The 20415-nt window shown below is 42.2% G+C and overlaps 1 protein-coding gene, 12 non-coding genes and 5 pseudogenes across 13 annotated transcripts in view; 1 reads left to right on the top strand and 17 right to left on the bottom strand.

The window, feature by feature from the left end:
* The window catches only part of LOC143331089 (5S ribosomal RNA), a 119-nt gene extending 99 nt beyond the window's left edge, over window positions 1–20 (bottom strand). The window contains exon 1 of the ribosomal RNA XR_013078058.1: window positions 1–20. This exon is cut by the window's left edge and continues 99 nt beyond it. This is a non-coding gene — a ribosomal RNA (5S ribosomal RNA).
* kcnh3 (potassium voltage-gated channel, subfamily H (eag-related), member 3) overlaps window positions 1–20415 on the top strand; it is a 156880-nt gene that overhangs the window by 131211 nt on the left and 5254 nt on the right. The window contains exon 11 of the mRNA XM_076746505.1: window positions 15693–15907. Coding sequence (XP_076602620.1) covers window positions 15693–15907 — 215 coding nt within the window. The remainder of the gene's footprint in view (window positions 1–15692; window positions 15908–20415) is intronic.
* Window positions 228–346, bottom strand: LOC143331096 (5S ribosomal RNA). Its single transcript, XR_013078065.1, has one exon. It is a non-coding gene; the product is annotated as a 5S ribosomal RNA (ribosomal RNA).
* LOC143331111 (5S ribosomal RNA) lies at window positions 554–672 on the bottom strand (annotated as a pseudogene).
* Window positions 879–997, bottom strand: LOC143331098 (5S ribosomal RNA). The gene has a single exon (XR_013078066.1). It is a non-coding gene; the product is annotated as a 5S ribosomal RNA (ribosomal RNA).
* LOC143331112 (5S ribosomal RNA) lies at window positions 1204–1322 on the bottom strand (annotated as a pseudogene).
* On the bottom strand, window positions 1529–1647 carry LOC143331122 (5S ribosomal RNA; annotated as a pseudogene).
* On the bottom strand, window positions 1845–1963 carry LOC143331091 (5S ribosomal RNA). Its single transcript, XR_013078060.1, has one exon. It is a non-coding gene; the product is annotated as a 5S ribosomal RNA (ribosomal RNA).
* On the bottom strand, window positions 2171–2289 carry LOC143331099 (5S ribosomal RNA). The gene has a single exon (XR_013078067.1). It is a non-coding gene; the product is annotated as a 5S ribosomal RNA (ribosomal RNA).
* On the bottom strand, window positions 2487–2605 carry LOC143331107 (5S ribosomal RNA). Its single transcript, XR_013078075.1, has one exon. It is a non-coding gene; the product is annotated as a 5S ribosomal RNA (ribosomal RNA).
* Window positions 2812–2930, bottom strand: LOC143331100 (5S ribosomal RNA). The gene has a single exon (XR_013078068.1). It is a non-coding gene; the product is annotated as a 5S ribosomal RNA (ribosomal RNA).
* Window positions 3137–3255, bottom strand: LOC143331115 (5S ribosomal RNA; annotated as a pseudogene).
* Window positions 3462–3580, bottom strand: LOC143331116 (5S ribosomal RNA; annotated as a pseudogene).
* Window positions 3787–3905, bottom strand: LOC143331105 (5S ribosomal RNA). The gene has a single exon (XR_013078073.1). It is a non-coding gene; the product is annotated as a 5S ribosomal RNA (ribosomal RNA).
* LOC143331101 (5S ribosomal RNA) lies at window positions 4103–4221 on the bottom strand. Its single transcript, XR_013078069.1, has one exon. It is a non-coding gene; the product is annotated as a 5S ribosomal RNA (ribosomal RNA).
* LOC143331106 (5S ribosomal RNA) lies at window positions 4428–4546 on the bottom strand. Its single transcript, XR_013078074.1, has one exon. It is a non-coding gene; the product is annotated as a 5S ribosomal RNA (ribosomal RNA).
* Window positions 4744–4862, bottom strand: LOC143331103 (5S ribosomal RNA). Its single transcript, XR_013078071.1, has one exon. It is a non-coding gene; the product is annotated as a 5S ribosomal RNA (ribosomal RNA).
* LOC143331104 (5S ribosomal RNA) lies at window positions 5070–5188 on the bottom strand. Its single transcript, XR_013078072.1, has one exon. It is a non-coding gene; the product is annotated as a 5S ribosomal RNA (ribosomal RNA).

A 20415-nucleotide genomic window follows, 5' to 3' on the forward strand; every position in this document is an offset into this window, starting at 1 on the left:
GAGGCGGTCTGGCCGTAAGCTACTCACAAAGTGACAAACACAGTATTTATAAATGTCCACATTGACTGTCTTGAAAGTGCATTCGCGTGCGTGTGTTATTTTTGAATCCATACCTCACAATATGTTAGCCCTTTGTAAGTAAGCAGCTAAGTGAAGTAGTTTCTCCAGACCAGACATGATTAATGTTCCAGTGTGCAGAAAACGTCCTAAATGGAGAGACGTGGAAAAGCTTACAGCACCTGGTATTCCCAGGCGGTCTCCCATCCAAGTACTAACCAGGCCCTGCCTCCCTTAGCTTCCGAGATCGGACGAGTTCAGGCGTTGTCGAGGCGGTCTGGCCGTAAGCTATTCACAAAGTGACAAACACAGTATTTATAAATGTCCACATTGACTGTCTTGAATGTGCATTTGCGTGCGTGTGTTATTTTTGAATCCATACCTCACAATATGTTAGCCCTTTGTAAGAAAGCAGCTCCGTGAAGTAGTTTCTCCACACCAGACACGATTAATGTTCCAGTGTGCAGAAAACGTCCTAAATGGAGAGACGTGGAAAAGCTTACAGCACCTGGTATTCCCAGGCGGTCTCCCATCCAAGTACTAACCAGGCACTGCCTCCCTTAGCTTCCGAGATCGGACGAGTTCAGGCGTTGTCGAGGCGGTCTGGCCGTAAGCTACTCACAAAGTGACAAACACAGTATTTATAAATGTCCACATTGACTGTCTTGAAAGTGCATTTGCGTGCATGTGTTATTTTTGAATCCATACCTCACAATATGTTAGCCCTTTGTAAGTAAGCAGTCCGTGAAGTAGTTTCTCCACACCAGACATGATTAATGTTCCAGTGTGCAGAAAACGTCCTAAATGGAGAGACGTGGAAAAGCTTACAGCACCTGGTATTCCCAGGCGGTCTCCCATCCAAGTACTAACCAGGCCCTGCCTCCCTTAGCTTCCGAGATCGGACGAGTTCAGGCGTTGTCGAGGCGGTCTGGCCGTAAGCTACTCACAAAGTGACAAACACAGTATTTATAAATGTCCACATTGACTGTCTTGAAAGTGCATTCGCGTGCGTGTGTTATTTTTGAATCCATACCTCACAATATGTTAGCCCTTTGTAAGTAAGCAGTCAGTGAAGTAGTTTCTCCACACCAGACATGATTAATGTTCCAGTGTGCAGAAAACGTCCTAAATGGAGAGACGTGGAAAAGCTTACAGCACCTGGTATTCCCAGGCGGTCTCCCATCCAAGTACTAACCAGGCACTGCCTCCCTTAGCTTCCGAGATCGGACGAGTTCAGGCGTTGTCGAGGCGGTCTGGCCGTAAGCTACTCACAAAGTGACAAACACAGTATTTATAAATGTCCACATTGACTGTCTTGAAAGTGCATTCGCGTGCATGTGTTATTTTTGAATCCATACCTCACAATATGTTAGCCCTTTGTAAGTAAGCAGTCCGTGAAGTAGTTTCTCTACACCAGACATGATTAATGTTCCAGTGTGCAGAAAACGTCCTAAATGGAGAGACGTGGAAAAGCTTACAGCACCTGGTATTCCCAGGCGTTCTCCCATCCAAGTACTAACCAGGCACTGCCTCCCTTAGCTTCCGAGATCGGACGAGTTCAGGCGTTGTCGAGGCGGTCTGGCCGTAAGCTACTCACAAAGTGACAAACACAGTATTTATAAATGTCCGCATTGACTGTCTTGAATGTGCATTTGCGTGCGTGTGTTATTTTTGAATCCATACCTCACAATATGTTAGCCCTTTGTAAGAAAGCAGCTCCGTGAAGTAGTTTCTCCACACCAGACACGATTAATGTTCCAGTGTGCAGAAAACGTGCTAAACGGAAAAGCTTACAGCACCTGGTATTCCCAGGCGGTCTCCCATCCAAGTACTAACCAGGCCCTGCCTCCCTTAGCTTCCGAGATCGGACGAGTTCAGGCGCTGTCGAGGCGGTCTGGCCGTAAGCTACTCACAAAGTGACAAACACAGTATTTATAAATGTCCACATTGACTGTCTTGAAAGTGCATTCGCGTGCGTGTGTTATTTTTGAATCCATACCTCACAATATGTTAGCCCTTTGTAAGTAAGCAGCTAAGTGAAGTAGTTTCTCCAGACCAGACATGATTAATGTTCCAGTGTGCAGAAAACGTCCTAAATGGAGAGACGTGGAAAAGCTTACAGCACCTGGTATTCCCAGGCGGTCTCCCATCCAAGTACTAACCAGGCCCTGCCTCCCTTAGCTTCCGAGATCGGACGAGTTCAGGCGTTGTCGAGGCGGTCTGGCCGTAAGCTACTCACAAAGTGACAAACACAGTATTTATAAATGTCCGCATTGACTGTCTTGAATGTGCATTTGCGTGCGTGTGTTATTTTTGAATCCATACCTCACAATATGTTAGCCCTTTGTAAGAAAGCAGCTCCGTGAAGTAGTTTCTCCACACCAGACACGATTAATGTTCCAGTGTGCAGAAAACGTCGTAAACGGAAAAGCTTACAGCACCTGGTATTCCCAGGCGGTCTCCCATCCAAATACTAACCAGGCCCTGCCTCCCTTAGCTTCCGAGATCGGACGAGTTCAGGCGTTGTCGAGGCGGTCTGGCCGTAAGCTATTCACAAAGTGACAAACACAGTATTTATAAATGTCCACATTGACTGTCTTGAAAGTGCATTTGCGTGCATGTGTTATTTTTGAATCCATACCTCACAATATGTTAGCCCTTTGTAAGTAAGCAGTCCGTGAAGTAGTTTCTCCACACCAGACATGATTAATGTTCCAGTGTGCAGAAAACGTCCTAAATGGAGAGACGTGGAAAAGCTTACAGCACCTGGTATTCCCAGGCGGTCTCCCATCCAAGTACTAACCAGGCCCTGCCTCCCTTAGCTTCCGAGATCGGACGAGTTCAGGCGTTGTCGAGGCGGTCTGGCCGTAAGCTACTCACAAAGTGACAAACACAGTATTTATAAATGTCCACATTGACTGTCTTGAAAGTGCATTCGCGTGCATGTGTTATTTTTGAATCCATACCTCACAATATGTTAGCCCTTTGTAAGTAAGCAGTCAGTGAAGTAGTTTCTCCACACCAGACATGATTAATGTTCCAGTGTGCAGAAAACGTCCTAAATGGAGAGACGTGGAAAAGCTTACAGCACCTGGTATTCCCAGGCGGTCTCCCATCCAAGTACTAACCAGGCACTGCCTCCCTTAGCTTCCGAGATCGGACGAGTTCAGGCGTTGTCGAGGCGGTCTGGCCGTAAGCTACTCACAAAGTGACAAACACAGTATTTATAAATGTCCACATTGACTGTCTTGAAAGTGCATTTGCGTGCATGTGTTATTTTTGAATCCATACCTCACAATATGTTAGCCCTTTGTAAGTAAGCAGTCCGTGAAGTAGTTTCTCCACACCAGACATGATTAATGTTCCAGTGTGCAGAAAACGTCCTAAATGGAGAGACGTGGAAAAGCTTACAGCACCTGGTATTCCCAGGCGGTCTCCCATCCAAGTACTAACCAGGCACTGCCTCCCTTAGCTTCCGAGATCGGACGAGTTCAGGCGTTGTCGAGGCGGTCTGGCCGTAAGCTACTCACAAAGTGACAAACACAGTATTTATAAATGTCCACATTGACTGTCTTGAAAGTGCATTCGCGTGCATGTGTTATTTTTGAATCCATACCTCACAATATGTTAGCCCTTTGTAAGTAAGCAGTCCGTGAAGTAGTTTCTCCACACCAGACATGATTAATGTTCCAGTGTGCAGAAAACGTCCTAAATGGAGAGACGTGGAAAAGCTTACAGCACCTGGTATTCCCAGGCGGTCTCCCATCCAAGTACTAACCAGGCCCTGCCTCCCTTAGCTTCCGAGATCAGACGAGTTCAGGCGTTGTCGAGGCGGTCTGGCCGTAAGCTACTCTCAAAGTGACAAACACAGTATTTATAAATGTCCGCATTGACTGTCTTGAATGTGCATTTGCGTGCGTGTGTTATTTTTGAATCCATACCTCACAATATGTTAGCCCTTTGTAAGAAAGCAGCTCTGTGAAGTAGTTTCTCCACACCAGACACGATTAATGTTCCAGTGTGCAGAAAACGTCATAAACGGAAAAGCTTACAGCACCTGGTATTCCCAGGCGGTCTCCCATCCAAGTACTAACCAGGCCCTGCCTCCCTTAGCTTCCGAGATCGGACGAGTTCAGGCGTTGTCGAGGCGGTCTGGCCGTAAGCTACTCACAAAGTGACAAACACAGTATTTATAAATGTCCACATTGACTGTCTTGAAAGTGCATTCGCGTGCGTGTGTTATTTTTGAATCCATACCTCACAATATGTTAGCCCTTTGTAAGTAAGCAGTCCGTGAAGTAGTTTCTCCACACCAGACATGATTAATGTTCCAGTGTGCAGAAAACGTCCTAAATGGAGAGACGTGGAAAAGCTTACAGCACCTGGTATTCCCAGGCGGTCTCCCATCCAAGTACTAACCAGGCCCTGCCTCCCTTAGCTTCCGAGATCAGACGAGTTCAGGCGTTGTCGAGGCGGTCTGGCCGTAAGCTACTCTCAAAGTGACAAACACAGTATTTATAAATGTCCGCATTGACTGTCTTGAATGTGCATTTGCGTGCGTGTGTTATTTTTGAATCCATACCTCACAATATGTTAGCCCTTTGTAAGAAAGCAGCTCTGTGAAGTAGTTTCTCCACACCAGACACGATTAATGTTCCAGTGTGCAGAAAACGTCATAAACGGAAAAGCTTACAGCACCTGGTATTCCCAGGCGGTCTCCCATCCAAGTACTAACCAGGCCCTGCCTCCCTTAGCTTCCGAGATCGGACGAGTTCAGGCGTTGTCGAGGCGGTCTGGCCGTAAGCTACTCACAAAGTGACAAACACAGTATTTATAAATGTCCACATTGACTGTCTTGAAAGTGCATTCGCGTGCGTGTGTTATTTTTGAATCCATACCTCACAATATGTTAGCCCTTTGTAAGTAAGCAGCTAAGTGAAGTAGTTTCTCCACACCAGACATGATTAATGTTCCAGTGTGCAGACAACGTCCTAAATGGAGAGATGTGGAAAAGCTTACAGCACCTGGTATTCCCAGGCGGTCTCCCATCCAAGTACTAACCAGGCCCTGCCTCCCTTAGCTTCCGAGATCGGACGAGTTCAGGCGTTGTCGAGGCGGTCTGGCCGTAAGCTACTCACAAAGTGACAAACACAGTATTTATAAATGTCCACATTGACTGTCTTGAATGTGCATTCGCGTGCGTGTGTTATTTTTGAATCCATACCTCACAATATGTTAGCCCTTTGTAAGTAAGCAGCTCCGTGAAGTAGTTTCTTATATATAAATGTCCACACTGACTATCTTGGACGTACGTGTGTGTGCGTCCATGCGTTTTTTTCAATCCAAACCTCAGAATATGTGAACAATTTGTAAAGTAAGCAGCTTCGTGAAGTAGTTTCTCCAAAGCAGACTTTATTAACAAACATATTTTTGCATTAAACGGGACTATTACTATTAATAAACTCAACAGCACTGAAGAAACATGTTGTAAGCATATTCATTTAAAACAAATAAACTCCCCCTGACAGTAGTGAATTTAGAACTGACGGTGGTGATACTAATCTGACAGTGTTGACAGTGGCCTCATTACAACATACAATTCCAAAATTTATACCACTCTAGTCAATGGCTTATTGCTTAACAAGTTTATGTAAGTATTTGGTCCCAAAAATAACAATCCAGAGCACTGTGATAACATTTTTCAAGGAATACAGGCCTAAGGTACAATAAAGCAATATCATTTTTAAAAGTACCCCATCCCCATCAAATATCAAATCATCATAGTAAAAAAAGTCATTACTAGTGGGAATAATGTACAATGCATTACTGACATCATCATAAACTGTCATCGGGTGCCCCCTACTCAGAAATCAATACATTATTTTCTTCTGTAAACTGGACTGAAAACTATATATTGGACGTGAACAGATCACAAATAACAATTGTGAGCACTGTGGCAAACATTCAATAAGAAACATATAGGTTCAATCAGCAATTCAATTCATCACTGACCTCATATTTAACTGTCGTGTATTGCCCCCTACTAATAAAATAATATTGATCATATCTTTCTGTAAACTAGACTATAGTCTCCATAAACTGAAATGTTTCAAAAACAGAAAGCATTCTGTGTAAATACCACAAAACACATCTGGCACAATAATAATAATAATAATAATGATTCATATGTGAAATCCTGTGAGCATTCCCTGACTGTTTTACATCATTCCACTCATTTAGCTCTATCAAGAAGTGTATGTGTTTCTCCTCTATGAAGTCCATGACTTCAGCAAACAGGTTCCACAAGTTTGACCAGAATAGGGTCAAAGGTATGAAGCACATATCCTTTCCACTTCCTTTTGGATAGAATCATGTGTTGGGCCCATGAGGGTGGAAAAATTCCAGTTCCACATCTTGATGATGAGCGTCCACACTGACAGCCTTTGCTAACCACCAGTTCTGGTCCTAAATAACTGCAAGCCAATCTCCACGATGAACTACATCAGCAGATAGATCTGTCACAGTCCCATCAGGACCACTTTTGGTCAGTGGGTCTTGCTCCATTGGCTCGTGCTCACTTTCCTCCCATTCCATTTCCTCCTGCTCACTTTGTTCCATTTCCTACATCAACATTGCCAAAGGACCTTTCCTCTTTTGCATCGGTATAGGACAATCATCCTCAGCCTGTACCCAAGGTGTGTTTGCAGTCAACTAGAATATTGTTTGGCTGAAACACTCACACATCTGTGGCTCACTGCAGAAACAGGACAGTGATCTGCAATAGATCTCAGAGTCGTTTCAGTGTGTCTGTATGACCTGATGGAGTTTCCTTGTTGCAGGTACAGGTTTTAGTGGTTGGGAAAGGAGTGCATCATATGGCTGCATGTCAGCTTCAGTAATCGTATAGAGTTTAGTGCTGCAGAGGCTTCTGCGAACCATCTCGTGCAAGATATTCCCATTCACAATGTCATTCCCCCACAGTATAAGGCTGTCCTTTTCACAGTTCCTCCAATGCCATCTGGGGCCCTTCCCATGTGAGGTGGGGAAGAAGTTCCAGGTTGTTCTCTTGAAACCTAGACTTGTACTGTACCTCCTGCACCTGCCGGTCATGATTGTCTGAAGATGGAGTACTTTAGCATATCTATATTTTTTTACATTAGAAGCTTTACATAAAAGAGCAAGCTGAATGGAGTGGAGTTGTACTGTACCTCCTGCACCTGCCGGTTGTGATTGTCTTTAGTTCAGGGTTCAAAGGTGCCTGAACTTACCTCCTTGTCTTGGATCTCGCTCCTCGTCGCCATGCAGTACCTGCAGGACCTGTCCACTGCAAAGCTCTCAAAGAATCCTGCCAGTGAATGAGCAGCCACGTTATCAGTCGCCACATATAACACTGTGCCTTGGACACATGCTCCCAACTTCTCAACATATACACCATGTTGCTCCAAAGAAACCAGTTCTTGGATGAGAGGATGGAGAATTTTAGCATATCCATATTTTTTTTTTTACATTAGAAGCTTTTCATAAAAGAGCAAGCTGAATGGAGTGGAGTGTAGACCTATATTTTGATGGCACATTAGCCATCACCCAGTACACTGCAGTCATTTTGTGCTTCTTTTTAGATGTTCCTAAAGGATTTGACACTTGAAAATCATCTATATAAAGTCCAACAGCAACTTTGAACTCCTCCCCTTTAAGGAAGTCATTTTCTTTACAGTATGGCCCATCTGTGTATGTATTGTACTCATGTGGCACATGCTTTTCTACTGAAAGAGCTTTGTCTAAAATGTCTGCCCTGTTCAACATTTTCTGTAGCATTGCATGTAGAGGAACATGTACAGCACTAGATTTTTTTTATCTCTATGAATAATATACTCCACTGGTATAACCATTGCAAAGTTTTTGCTCACATATGCTGCTCTCCTTTTAGTGGTTGATCTCATTATGACATAGCTCTCTGAGGCAGCATTGACTAACTGTCTCACAACTGTATCATCTATATCCGTGTGTTGTTTCAAAATGTCCGTTGACTGAATTATGCAGAAGTGGCTGGGACAGTTCACAAATCTGTAGAAGCTGTTGTATCACTTCTTGTACAGACTTTCTGGAATATGAAGGATGGTTTGCATCTTTAAAAAAAGAGCTGCTAGGTTGTGCTCAAACTGTTTGCCTAGATCATGAAGCTCTTCATTTTTGGAATCATCGCTGTCCTCTAAATTAGGAGTATCATTTGGAGGTACATGTTCTTCTTGGGCCATTTCGTTTGTTACACTACCAGAGACTATTTCCGGCTTGAACATCCTCCAATTGTCTGTTCTGTGCTCTTCTATGTGCATTAAATGTGGAGTACACATTAGTCCGAAAGTTACATCCTTTACATGGACGCTGGACTCTGTGATTAACTTTTAAATGTGTACTGTGCAGGTGAGTGAAAACAACTGCTTCTGTGCAGGGTGAAGAAAAATCACATAACTGACAATGAAAGGTTGCGTGAGCAGTCTCACACAGTTGTGCATCCAGGGCTTTCTGGTGAATCTTAGATAAGTGGACCTTAAGTGCATTAATGGAGATGAATGTGCACAAACATTCTTGGTGTAAGCAAGGAAACGGTACAGTTCTAATGGGGCTCCCATGTTTTAACCTGTAATGTTTTAAAAGGTAACCCCTTTTCTCACACATAAATTCACAATACTTACACTTCCACTGCATTTTCACAAGAACCTGTAAAAACCGAACATAAGCAAATTTTTAGCTCATCTCAGTTGCAGTAACAATCTCCACTGCAAAACGTCAACCACTGTCTTTGTTTTTTGAAAAGTTCGCTAAGTTACTGCTAAAAATTCAACAAATCATTTGCTGCCTTAACAAACACCAATTTGAATCGGTACATTTACCATATCAAGCAGACATTTATAAACTATAGTCAGCAATTTAACACTTAGCTAGCTAACTTTAGCACTGCAAAATTTTAACCAACCTCTGCTAATAACCACCTAATGACCTTATCTTTTGAAAAGTGTGCTAAGTTACTGCTATAAATGTAACAAATCATTCATGTGCAACCTTAACATATTGAAATAAACTGTTTATAAATCGTTATAAACTGTGAACGTCAGCACGTTAACACTAAGTTAACTTTAGCTTAGTGTTTAGCTAACTTGTTGTCACCGGACAGGTCTTTTGGTTTATCAATTTTCCCAGAAAGACATCTAAAAAATAGTTCCTTTACACACTCACCGTTCCGCTTGGTGTAAAGTTTCTCTAAACCATCCACAGCTTTCTCAAACTACGCCGGTCAGGTGCAGATACCAAGAAGAGCAGACTCTTCACACACACGACTGGTGCTCACACCTGTTGCCAGGCAGCATTTCGAATAGGCCCCTCCCCTCCCTTTCAGAAAATTAACATGTTATCTCTGCTTAACATGATCATTGCACTGCAAATTTCGGCTGGATATAGCAAACAATTAATATGATTTGGTAATGATGTTTTGTTTTGTTTTTTTACAAAACATTAAAGAGTAATTAATGTCCACTCAAAAGTTTATTTCTAATCAAATCCGGGTTTACAGTGTAGATACCTCCGCCCCTGATCTTACCGGAGTGCTGTCAGTTCCATCACGTTGTCTAGGATGCTGTTGTTAAGCCACGTTTCAGTGAAAATCATGACTTTGCATACCATAAACCTCCTCTGTGATGTGATCCGAAGTCATAGCTCATCCATTTTGTTCGCTAAAGACCAAGCATTGCTAAGGAAAAGATACTGTGTAATGGTAGCTGGTGCGGTGTTAGCCGTAGCTTAGTCCTTAGACCTCTGTGCTTCCCTCTCCTTTGTTTATGACCTTGACACCGCAGACAGTCACTTCCGGTCGGCATAGCTGAGTCACTCTGTCTCGCTGTCCTGGCGATCTCTTGGGGGAGCTGAAGTTTGTCGAATACACTGCTTGTGCATTGAAATCTTAAATCCAAAAGTTGCTGTCTTGTGTAGGAAGTGTTGGCAAAGCTGTAATGAGCGAATAGGCTTGAAACCAATAGGAAAATAATAACTATATCGCAAATTCTAGTGAGACGCTGAGCCTTGCATTGTGCATGCACCGCCATCTAGAATTCCCTGAATTCCCTGAATTGACTGGGGTTACACTTGCATACGTCACATTTTCTTTCCAAATTACGGTTGATTTGGTGATTCACCACATTTGTATAAATCCAGTTGTGTATTCTCACATTCTAGACTATTGTATTTGACATTTAAGGTTTTCCAGATTGTTTTGACATTTAGTTTTAAAAAGTAATTCAGCCACACACCTTCTAAAGTATGCTCCTTCAATTCTTTCCTCAAGAGGATCTTATAAATCATCTTGATATTTATCTCAGACAAATGTTTTTTCTCATCCAAATGATTTATGTAGAAATCTGGTAATCCACTCTCACCAAGTTCAACTGTTTCTTTTTTTGTCCGGTTTACCCAGTCCCTCACTAGACTTTGTTTCATGTCTTCGTATTCTTTATCAACTGCGATATATTGCTCTGTTTGGAAGAAAATCTGTTTTGTATGCATATGTTATGTTTTTGATCTGTCTAATACCTACCATCAAGAATAGTCTGTTGTATAAATGTTTCCCATTTACACTGATCTTTGGATTGAGGAATATGTGCTGGTTTAGGATTTGTTCGTATTCCCCTATCAGTGTTTTTGTTGATATTTTGACTCCTTTCCGTCCCCATAGAAAATTATTTACTGTCTTCTGTAAATCTCTTGTCACCAATTCTGGCATATCCAGCACCCCTAGTTTAATCTTGATAACAATAATGCATTCACTACTTTCGCTTTAATTTTTAGCTCTTGATTTCCAGAAGTTTAATGCGTGTTTTATTTTGTTCAATTTCCCTATCCATGTGGCAATCCTGGCTTCCTTTTACTCCGATATTTATTCCTAAAACCTGAACGTAATCTGTCACTATTTGAAATGGTATGTTGCATTTGTTTGTTTCCACTCTACCCACACACATGATTTCTGATTTCTCTATATTCACCCTTGCTCCTGACACTCTCCAATGTAGGTTTATGTGGTCCATGATTTTTTTTGTTATGTCCTCCAATTTCTTTACTGAAAATGTTGTGTCATCACATATTGATGGATTAAGCCGTTAACACCATATGAAGTTTGAATTCCATTTGATGACAAGTCACTTTTGACCAGAGTTGCTAATGGTTCAGCTGTTATATAGTAACGCAGACAAAGGGCATCCTTGTCTGACTGAGCTCTTTAATGGGAAAGCATCAGTGAGCACCGATTTATCTTCATGTGACTCATTGCATTTTTATATAACAGCATGATCCAGTTTGTGAATCTTTGCTGGAATCCGAATGTGTCTGTTCAAAAAAATTGTGTTCAACTCTGTCAAAAGCTTTGTTGAAATCTATGGTCAGTACTAACCCCGTCTGACCTCCCCTTTCCATCCTCTCTACTACATCCCTAATTGTATATATGGTGTCTGTAATCTACTGGTATACTGTATGCTTGTGTTGGTGCAATGATGTTCCCTACAACTTCTTTCATTCTATTTGCTAATATTTTTGCTATTGATTTATAATCTGCATTTAATAAACTGAGTGGTCTGTAGTTCTCCAGCTTCTGTGGACTGCCTTTATTTTTATACAGGATAGTTATTTCTCCCATAGCCAAAGTATCTGGCCCCTCCCCCCTCTCCTCCATACAAGTAAATACTTTCAACATAACTGGTGCAAGAATATCCAAGACGGTTTATAGAATTTGAGTGTTAAACCATCTGATCCAGGACTCTTGTTGGGTGTTGTTAGTTTGATTGCTAATTTGATTTCTTCTTCAGTGATGTTTCCATTGCATGTTTGTTTATCTTCCTCGGATATTCTTGCACCTACTGTCTCCAAAACCTTCTCTATGAAATGTTGTTCAGTGTTCTCTTTTTGAAACAATTTCCTGTAGAAAGACTCTGCCATGTCTATTATTCCCACAAAATCACTTATTTTTTCACCCTTCTCATTTTCACTTTCTGTTAAAAACGTCTGTCTTTGCTTTTCTTTCTCTAAACCCTGAATTTTGTGCACTTTTCCCCCTCCACGGTGTACTGTGCTCTGCTTCTTATGATGGCTCTGTGACATTTTTCTTTCTCATAGGCCTCAATGTTGGTTTGGAGTTTTAAAAATCGAGTTTTCCCATGATTTGAGTTTTGGTCCAATTTCTGAGCCTCACACTCCAACTCCATACACGACTGACAAGACGCCACGCATGCGCTCTCGAGGCAGTCTGGCCATAGATTCCTAACACACCAACCAACACCATATTTATAAATGTCCACATTACTAACCAGGCATCTTTATCGGACAAGTTCAGGCATTTTCGAGGCGGTCTGGCCGTAAGCTGCTAACACACCAGCACAGTATTTAAAAATGTCCACAATGACTATCTTGAATGTATGTGTGAGTGCGTGAGTGTGTTTTTCAATCCAAACATCAGAATATTTGAACCATTTGTAATAGTGATGGAAATTCCAGCTCTTTTAAGAGAAATTCCACTTGAAGTACCTCTCGTGGCTGGAGTAATTATGACAGGAGCAAAGGAGGCAGTGAGCTGATGTATAAAGAGCAAGAAAGTCTGTGTTAGGAGGAAGATGGGGTGGATGGTAGTGTCCACAAGATTTTAACCATGGAAGACTGCTGTTCGTAACCTTTACCAAAACCAAAAGTCAATGTTGACCTATTTTAACTTGCACTTGAACCATTTGTAAGTTACATCACATTCATTAACAGTAACATACTTATTTTAATCTTTGATCTTTTCCGAAACCTAAGTAATTTTGTTGCCTAAACCTAACCAATAGTTTTGGTGTCCAAACCTAAGCAAAACTGCCAACGTTTCACAGCGTTACACCACGTGAGGATGAAGGTTTGGTACAATGACGATCCAGTATGCCTGCCACAGATACTCTTTAACAGTATATATGTCGTTTTGGGAGTCACTGGCAATGAAGGTATAAGGATATGTTACATTTTGAGCAAGGACCAAAAAAAATACCATGGACAAACATACTGGTAGTGTATGGTATAGGCTCAAAATCACTAATGTTAATAAAATGTCATTTTTTTTCCACTTATGCTCGCTCTGTCTCACACACATACACACACACACACACACACACACACACACACACACACTAAAGACTTGACAAATAGACACTCTTAAATGTCACTTTCAAGTATTCATCTCCTGCTCAGTTCAACATTTTGCTGTGATTATGAGCAAAAGCTTTCCCTGACGCTCCTGGTTCTGTCACCACCCGTCATCTATGTGACAAAAGACAATTGGAACTGAACTGTAGTAGGGGGTGGAAATGAAAAGAAGTGGAGGGAGCAGAAGTGTGAAAGATGTGAAAAAGATAGAGAGACAGACAGAGCATGTGAAGAGCCTATCATGCTAAATTAAGTAGAAGCACAGATGGGGGCGATCAAAAATCTGAGTGTACAGATGACTGTTGGACAGTGCTGAGTGCAGCGACATCAGGATGTGGAGGTGGTAAGAAGTTCCAAGCTCCTCCTTACCTTACCTCTCTCACCCTTGCTTCTCGCTTTTCTCACCCTGCCCATCCATTTCTTCTCAATCAATCCATGCTAGTCTACAGCAGCCCCCACACCGTGTCCCTCTTCAATTCCTCTTCGTCACCTTTCTTTCCCTTGTTTCCTTCATCTTCTCACCCCCTCTTTTCAGTCCTCCTCCACACTCCATCACCTATTTTAGGTCCCTTGTTGCCCCCATCCTGCACTGCCTTCCTCCATCTTGCCTCTGTTCCCTCTGTTGGTTTTTCTCCAGCTCCCTCTTTCTTTTCCTCACTGTTCTGTTCCTAGCTGTGTTGCTGTGCAGCCCCAAAACTGCACAGCAACACAGCTGTGCAGCTTTGTTTGACTTTTTGTATTTTTTTTCTAATACTGCAGGGGGCTTTGTCTGTCAAATGCCTAACAAATTAATGGTTGCCCCTTATAGACTATAATATATTTCTATTTTATTTTTGACATCATGCTGTGTTTTCAGTTAATATTGTTAATATACTGCAGAGATGCACTGCATGTTTTGCTGAAGAGTTAATCGGTATGGTAAATAATACCCTTGATAAGACTCTTTTTATCTTCAACACCCTAGCTTCCTCTGTCCCAATGGTTTAGTTTTTCTATGAAATGGCAACCGACAGCTTTTCTGCATTGCATTTAATGACAAAACTCCCATCCTCATAATGTCTATAACAATGCTCAGTCATCCAGGTCATAGTTATCCAAGGAGGGTTGAATCTAGAGTAACTGGACTTGATGAGCCATCCTTAATAGAAAAATGGCCACAAGTAGTTAGTTATAACCCATATTTACATTTATTGTCAGGCGGCAACCTTTAGTGGCTTTAGCAATTATGATGAGGCAAAGGAGGAAGTTGACATAGTACGAAGAGCAAGAAAATGTACATTTGGAGGAAGTTGGGATGGGTGGATGGATGGGTCAAACAAACACAGGACCTTGACTCAGGAGACTGTTAGTTGTGTCCCGTATGAACCTGAAAGTCAATATTGACCCATTTGAAGTTACATAACGTACTTAGGTTTTTGTAGTTTTGTTGCCTTAACCAAACAAAGTTTTGGTATTTAAACCTAAAAAAGTAGTTTTGGTGCCTAAACCTAAGTAAACTTCATCATTGCTTTCACAACGGCAATGACAAGAGGACAAAGGTCCATTAAGACATAGGTCCACCTTCGTTGTAACGGCCTGTCGCTGGTATTCTTCCAACAGTAATGTATGTTGTTTTGGTAACTTTCCACTTGTAACCCAAGGCTCTTCTTCAGGTCTGACTGGTGGGAAGTCCCAGGTATCTAAAATCTGCAGGGTGGTTATCAAGATCCTGATATCACCTGGGTGGTTAGTGTTCCTGGCTGTGTAATGGCCATAGTTGAAGTCAACTGAAGAAGCCAATTGGATGAGAGGCAAAATATTGTCAAGTTTCTACAACCAAGTCTAGTTGCTCTAGATTCAAGCCTTCTTGGATCCCCTCCTCATCAGGGCTTTTAAAAATAATCCTCCCAAACAGGATTAACTTAACTAGTTTTGTCAATCTTATCATCGCTACTTTACCATTTCTGTGGTAATTCCTTGATCTGGTTGTGGAAGAAGGCTTTGATTGGCTAGGCTGTTTTTCCAACTGCCTTTCTCCTGGTGACTAGCAATCTTGATACACAAAATCAGTTGTATAACACTTTTTTAGACCGAGAGACAACTTTAAACCTAACTCTGTTCAATTCTGCTCTATGAAGGTGGTGGTTGCATCTCTATAGTAAAACCACAATGAATTCCTGGGGTACATTAAGGATAGTCCAACACATTCTCTCACCTGTCTTTGTTGAAATACCTTTGTAGGTTTGGTTCTTTGAGCTTCTGTCTTTGATGATCTGCAGCTCATTGTGTTAAATTCATTTAATCAACGTTACTGATTCTCTCAGGTGGAGAGAGGGAAAATATATTCTGAATTACTTATTAATTTCAAATGCATACTGTATACGTCTCTTTGTATCTTTCTGCATTTGTGTGTATTTGTCTTACATTTGTGTGTTGGTACGTCCCCCCAGGTAAAGGCGATCTCATTGGTTCGGACTCCCTGACAAAGGAGCAGGTGATCAAGACCAACGCCAATGTCAAGGCTCTGACTTACTGCGACCTGCAGTATATCAGCCTCAAGGGACTCCGAGAGGTTCTGCGACTCTATCCCGAGTACGCCCAGAAGTTCATCAGTGAGATCCAGCACGACCTCACGTACAATCTGCGGGAGGGCCATGGAGCTGATGTGAGTGCACACCAAAGTGTAGAGTGATCATACTGAACCCTTGTGGCTGTGGGTTTGCCAGTTGATAATGAGATTTGTTGGATTTTCTCAAACTGAGAGCGAGAATTAGAAGGCAGAGGCAAAATTTAAACTGAAGTTTTCTGCTTTGTTTAGACTTTTAATCCTCTTTGCTCTTAATCATGTGATCATTTCAATTCAGTAAATTATGTAAATCTATTATAACGTCATTATCAACTTGCCCTGAAAACAGACAGAGAAAGGTAAGCATGTGGCATTAGATCTGCCTGTGGTTGGTGTATATTTCTAAATGCACAGTTGACATCATACTGTACAACTGGAGCAGCGCATTGCAAACACCATGACAAAAAAAAGTTTGATCGCTTTCTTGTATCAAGAAACCTTTCTCATTCTTACAAGATCATCTTCAAATTATAAAAAGATTTTTTTGGTATGGCGTATTTTCTCATTCTTACCAGTTGCCAAATTAGTCCATTATTTTAAGAAACATATCACTTTATCTTGTTATGTCACAAATCTTTCCCCTTGTTTCATAAAATCAACATATCTAATTGAACCAAACTTTTCACCTTATAACCTGATAAGTTGATTTGTTATGACAAGAAACTTGTGCTATATATGTGAGGGTCTCTTCATTGCCTGAAGAGAGACTGTAGTGTAGAGTAATATTACATGATTCATAAATGGAGAACATTAATGTGCATTCAGTTCAGTGCACTCTCTCATCAGCACCAGTGTGGAGCATTGTGTGTCTGTCTGTGTCAGCCCTGTGATAGATAGGTGACCTGTCCAGGGTGTAGCCATCTGTCACCCTCGGACAGGCTCCAGTGAGCCTGCGACCCTGCGCAGGATAGGTGGTATAGACACAGTAATGGATGGTACTCCAGTGTCCCCAGCTTCAAATTTTGTTTAAACTTGTACTTTCCCACAGCTGTCAGTGAAACTTGAAGATATAAAAAAACAGACATTCAATTGTGAAAATTAATATTTGATTGTGAAAACAAAAAGCAGCACTACTGTAGCAGCTGTTCTTGCAAGGACCTGGGGGTGCCACACACACCGACACCGACAGTTTGTTTGGCTGTCTACTTTTATTTACACACACACACTCGCTTCCATAACATACGCCTTGTTCAGATACTTCACTCCTGCACTGCCTTGCCTCTAACTCCAACTCATATCACAAACATCATAGAAAGGAGGACAGCCGTGCTTCTCTCACTCCAGTGTGAGTGTATCTTCCAGGTCCAGCATGCTACTGCACAAAACTGAGTGTGATCAGTGAACAGGTCGAGTGCCAGTTAAGCCCCTGGCACTCCATCTCTGCAAATCACACCCCACTACTATAAGGGTTTATTTTGACCAACCAGAGTTGGTGACGGCTGTTGAAACAACAGTTTTATTTCGTTCCTGTCATTTCAAGGAAGTGTGTTTTACAATGACAAAATTACTGTGTCTGTAAATGGAGTCTGGTGGCTTTGGCTGGAGTGATGTAACAGCTGTTTTTCTGGGTAAACAAAAAGGATCCTACTCTTTAACTGAAAGGTATCTCTGTCGAGATCCTTTCCATGAGGTTGTCAGACACTTAGAATAACAATCTGAGCCTGTCAGTGGCAAAAACAAGCACTTTTAGGCTGCAGGCTGCAGCACTCTTGCTCAATACTGGACCAGTTTCAAATGTTCTCCCCATTTGTCACTTGGACACACACACACACACTCTCTTCTTTCTCTTTTTAATTTTGTAACTGGTACCAAGAAAATATGTCAAAATATATTATTGTAATGTGAAAAGGAAAATTCCTTGTTATAACAAAAGTGAACACATTCTTTTTGTAGTCATAATGGCAACAATATGCTGCAGTAGTTGAATTACGTTGACTGTGCCTGTGTGCATTTACACACCATTTACAGACAGTCCTAATGCCACCCGCAAACCTTTCTTTCCTGTTATCATGGCAGTGATATGCTGCTGTATGCAACAAACCTGATCAGTCACATCACTCTGTATGCAACCATGATGTGGCTTAAATGGGTAGCCTGAGGTCATACTCACCTTAAGAGGGGTCTCATGGATAAAAGGTATGCATATGCCTGTTCACCACTACTTCAATATTCACATACAGATGTGTGCACGCATCACAACCTGACAATCCGAGCCTTGAAGTGCTTTTTCTGAACTACTGCCATCAAATACCCACACAGCCTGTGCCTTTGGCTGGTGCAGCAGAGGGAGCAAAACATAGAGACAAGAATAGCTTAGTGCTGCTGTTTGAAGCCATCCCGTTGCTAAAAATAGTGCAGGGGGGAAGCACGGGCTGTCCCTGACTGGCTGAGTCCCCTGCAGCTGCTGCTAAGATTGGATCCTACTCGATATAAATAGCTGAGCCAGGCGAGAAGAGAGAGACGGCGGAGGCGGAGGAGGTGAGACGAGGGGGAGGGGAAATTTTCTTTCTTTTTCTGTTTTGCTCTTTCTCAAGTCCTCCTTTTCCACTGCAGTGCTATTTGTTTCTCCAAGGCACAGCACATTTGTGAGTGGGTTGAAAATGTGCAAATGTGTGCACACATCATTGTGTGTCTGTAACAGTACCTCGAGGATGAAGGAGTCCAGATGCACAAGCTGCTGCCCTTGTCTTAGCTCTGGATTGCAGATGTCCAACCTGGTTGTGTATGCAAACCCCCACTGATACCAGCAGCCCAGGAGAGTGTGTATACATATGCATGTAAGAAAAGACTGGTGAAGAACAGAAAAGAGCCTGCAGGGATCTAGCACCTACTAGCTCAGTAAACACACACCTTAAGAAGCAATCAGGAAGGATGAATTATGACGTGATCATGCTCGTGGCAAAAAAAAAAAAAAAAAAAAAAGACATTTTGGCCAGTGTAGACTTCATAAAGAGGGAGAGTAGGAACTGAAACATTGGGGTACCAAATGTGGTTTACCGAGCAAGGATGAATCCAGAGGATTTCATCAGAAAGAGATGAGAAAACAAAAGATCCATCATCTAAGGGGTGGCTGCATTTTCAGTGTCCCTCATTGCTGATTCACAGACTGACACAGATTGACTATCATGACCCCAGAGCCTTTGGCAAAGCAATGCAATGTGCAAGAGCAACCATTCAACTGGGTGCACTGAGCTGTGCTACAGAAAGAGTGGGATATTACAGCATGTTTTGTTCCCCATGTTCTGGTGCTGTTCAATCTCTGCACCGCAAACATGACAGGGAGAACAACATATTGCCTGCAACTGCATATACTGTACAAGCAGAAACAAACAAACACACACACACACACACACACACACACACACACACACACACACACGCACACACACACACACACACACACACACACACAGCACTGCTCACACTGCTGCACCAAAAATAAGAAAAGGTGCACTTCGTTCATTCTTGTCCTTGCAAGCACACACACAGCTTACATACATCCATTTCCATGTGTGCCTGCTCTCAGATGTCTGCATACAGCGTGACTCTATCACACTTGCAAACTTCAGCACACCCACACACAGACAAGGACACACCAACATGCGGCAAGTGCACACTTATCATGCCCCCGCATCGCTGAGCGCTCCTTGGTTTCCTCCAGGCTGGGAGCTAAGATTAGAACAAGAGAGCTAAAAATACATTACGGTAGCATGGGAGGGGGGTAAAGAGGGGGTTGGCTGAGAGGAGGGCAGTGGGGGAGAAAGATGAAAAAGAGAGGATGCTGAGCAGGCAGGGACAGAGGGAAAAGAGAGAGACTTGATTAGGAAGGGGAGTTGAGGCTCAGAGTGGGAGAGAGCAGGGGGAAAGAGAAAGTGGAGGGGCGTTGGCTTGTCTGCATGATGAGATGTACAATACATTCATTATTCACTGCAGCAGTCGTTCTATGATTTTGAAGCCAGCAGAGGAGAATGGCAGTACATACTGTCATCATTGACGTGGTTGTTTTTTAAGTATATGTGATAAATTTGTTTGAACACGTCAGTCAGATTCTGTATAATTGTATTTTAGACACAGTGCATATGCAGGAAGATCATTGGAGCCGGAGCTATCGTTGAGGATCAATGGTTTCTGGGAATGAGGGGGAGTTTAATGAACTGGCTGCATTCCTACACACAAGTTACATGTATGTTCTTTTACTCCAATAAGAATAATAATAATGATAATTGTGGCAATGTTACAAGTCACAGCAACTCATGCACACCTAACATCCAGCCACATGTCGTATGCCAAATTAAAAATCTTTTTTCTGCTCTTGTCGCAGCCTGTGCTGTTGGCTTTTTGCACAGATCAAGTCCTGTTTTTTTGTTTTTTTAGCTAGTAATTTGTGCAAGTTTCAGCAACCCAGCATCAACATTGAAGTCAGCTTAAATTATTCAATTCATAAGCAGGGACATAGCTTATGGGTGTGTGTGTGTGTGTGTGTGTGTGTGTGTGTGTGTGTGTGTGTGTTTGAGGGAATGTCAGATGCAGCAGTCTGTATTAAATTT

The sequence above is a fragment of the Chaetodon auriga genome, chromosome 13 (genome assembly GCF_051107435.1).
Source record: "Chaetodon auriga isolate fChaAug3 chromosome 13, fChaAug3.hap1, whole genome shotgun sequence".
Taxonomy (NCBI): Eukaryota; Metazoa; Chordata; class Actinopteri; order Chaetodontiformes; family Chaetodontidae; genus Chaetodon; species Chaetodon auriga.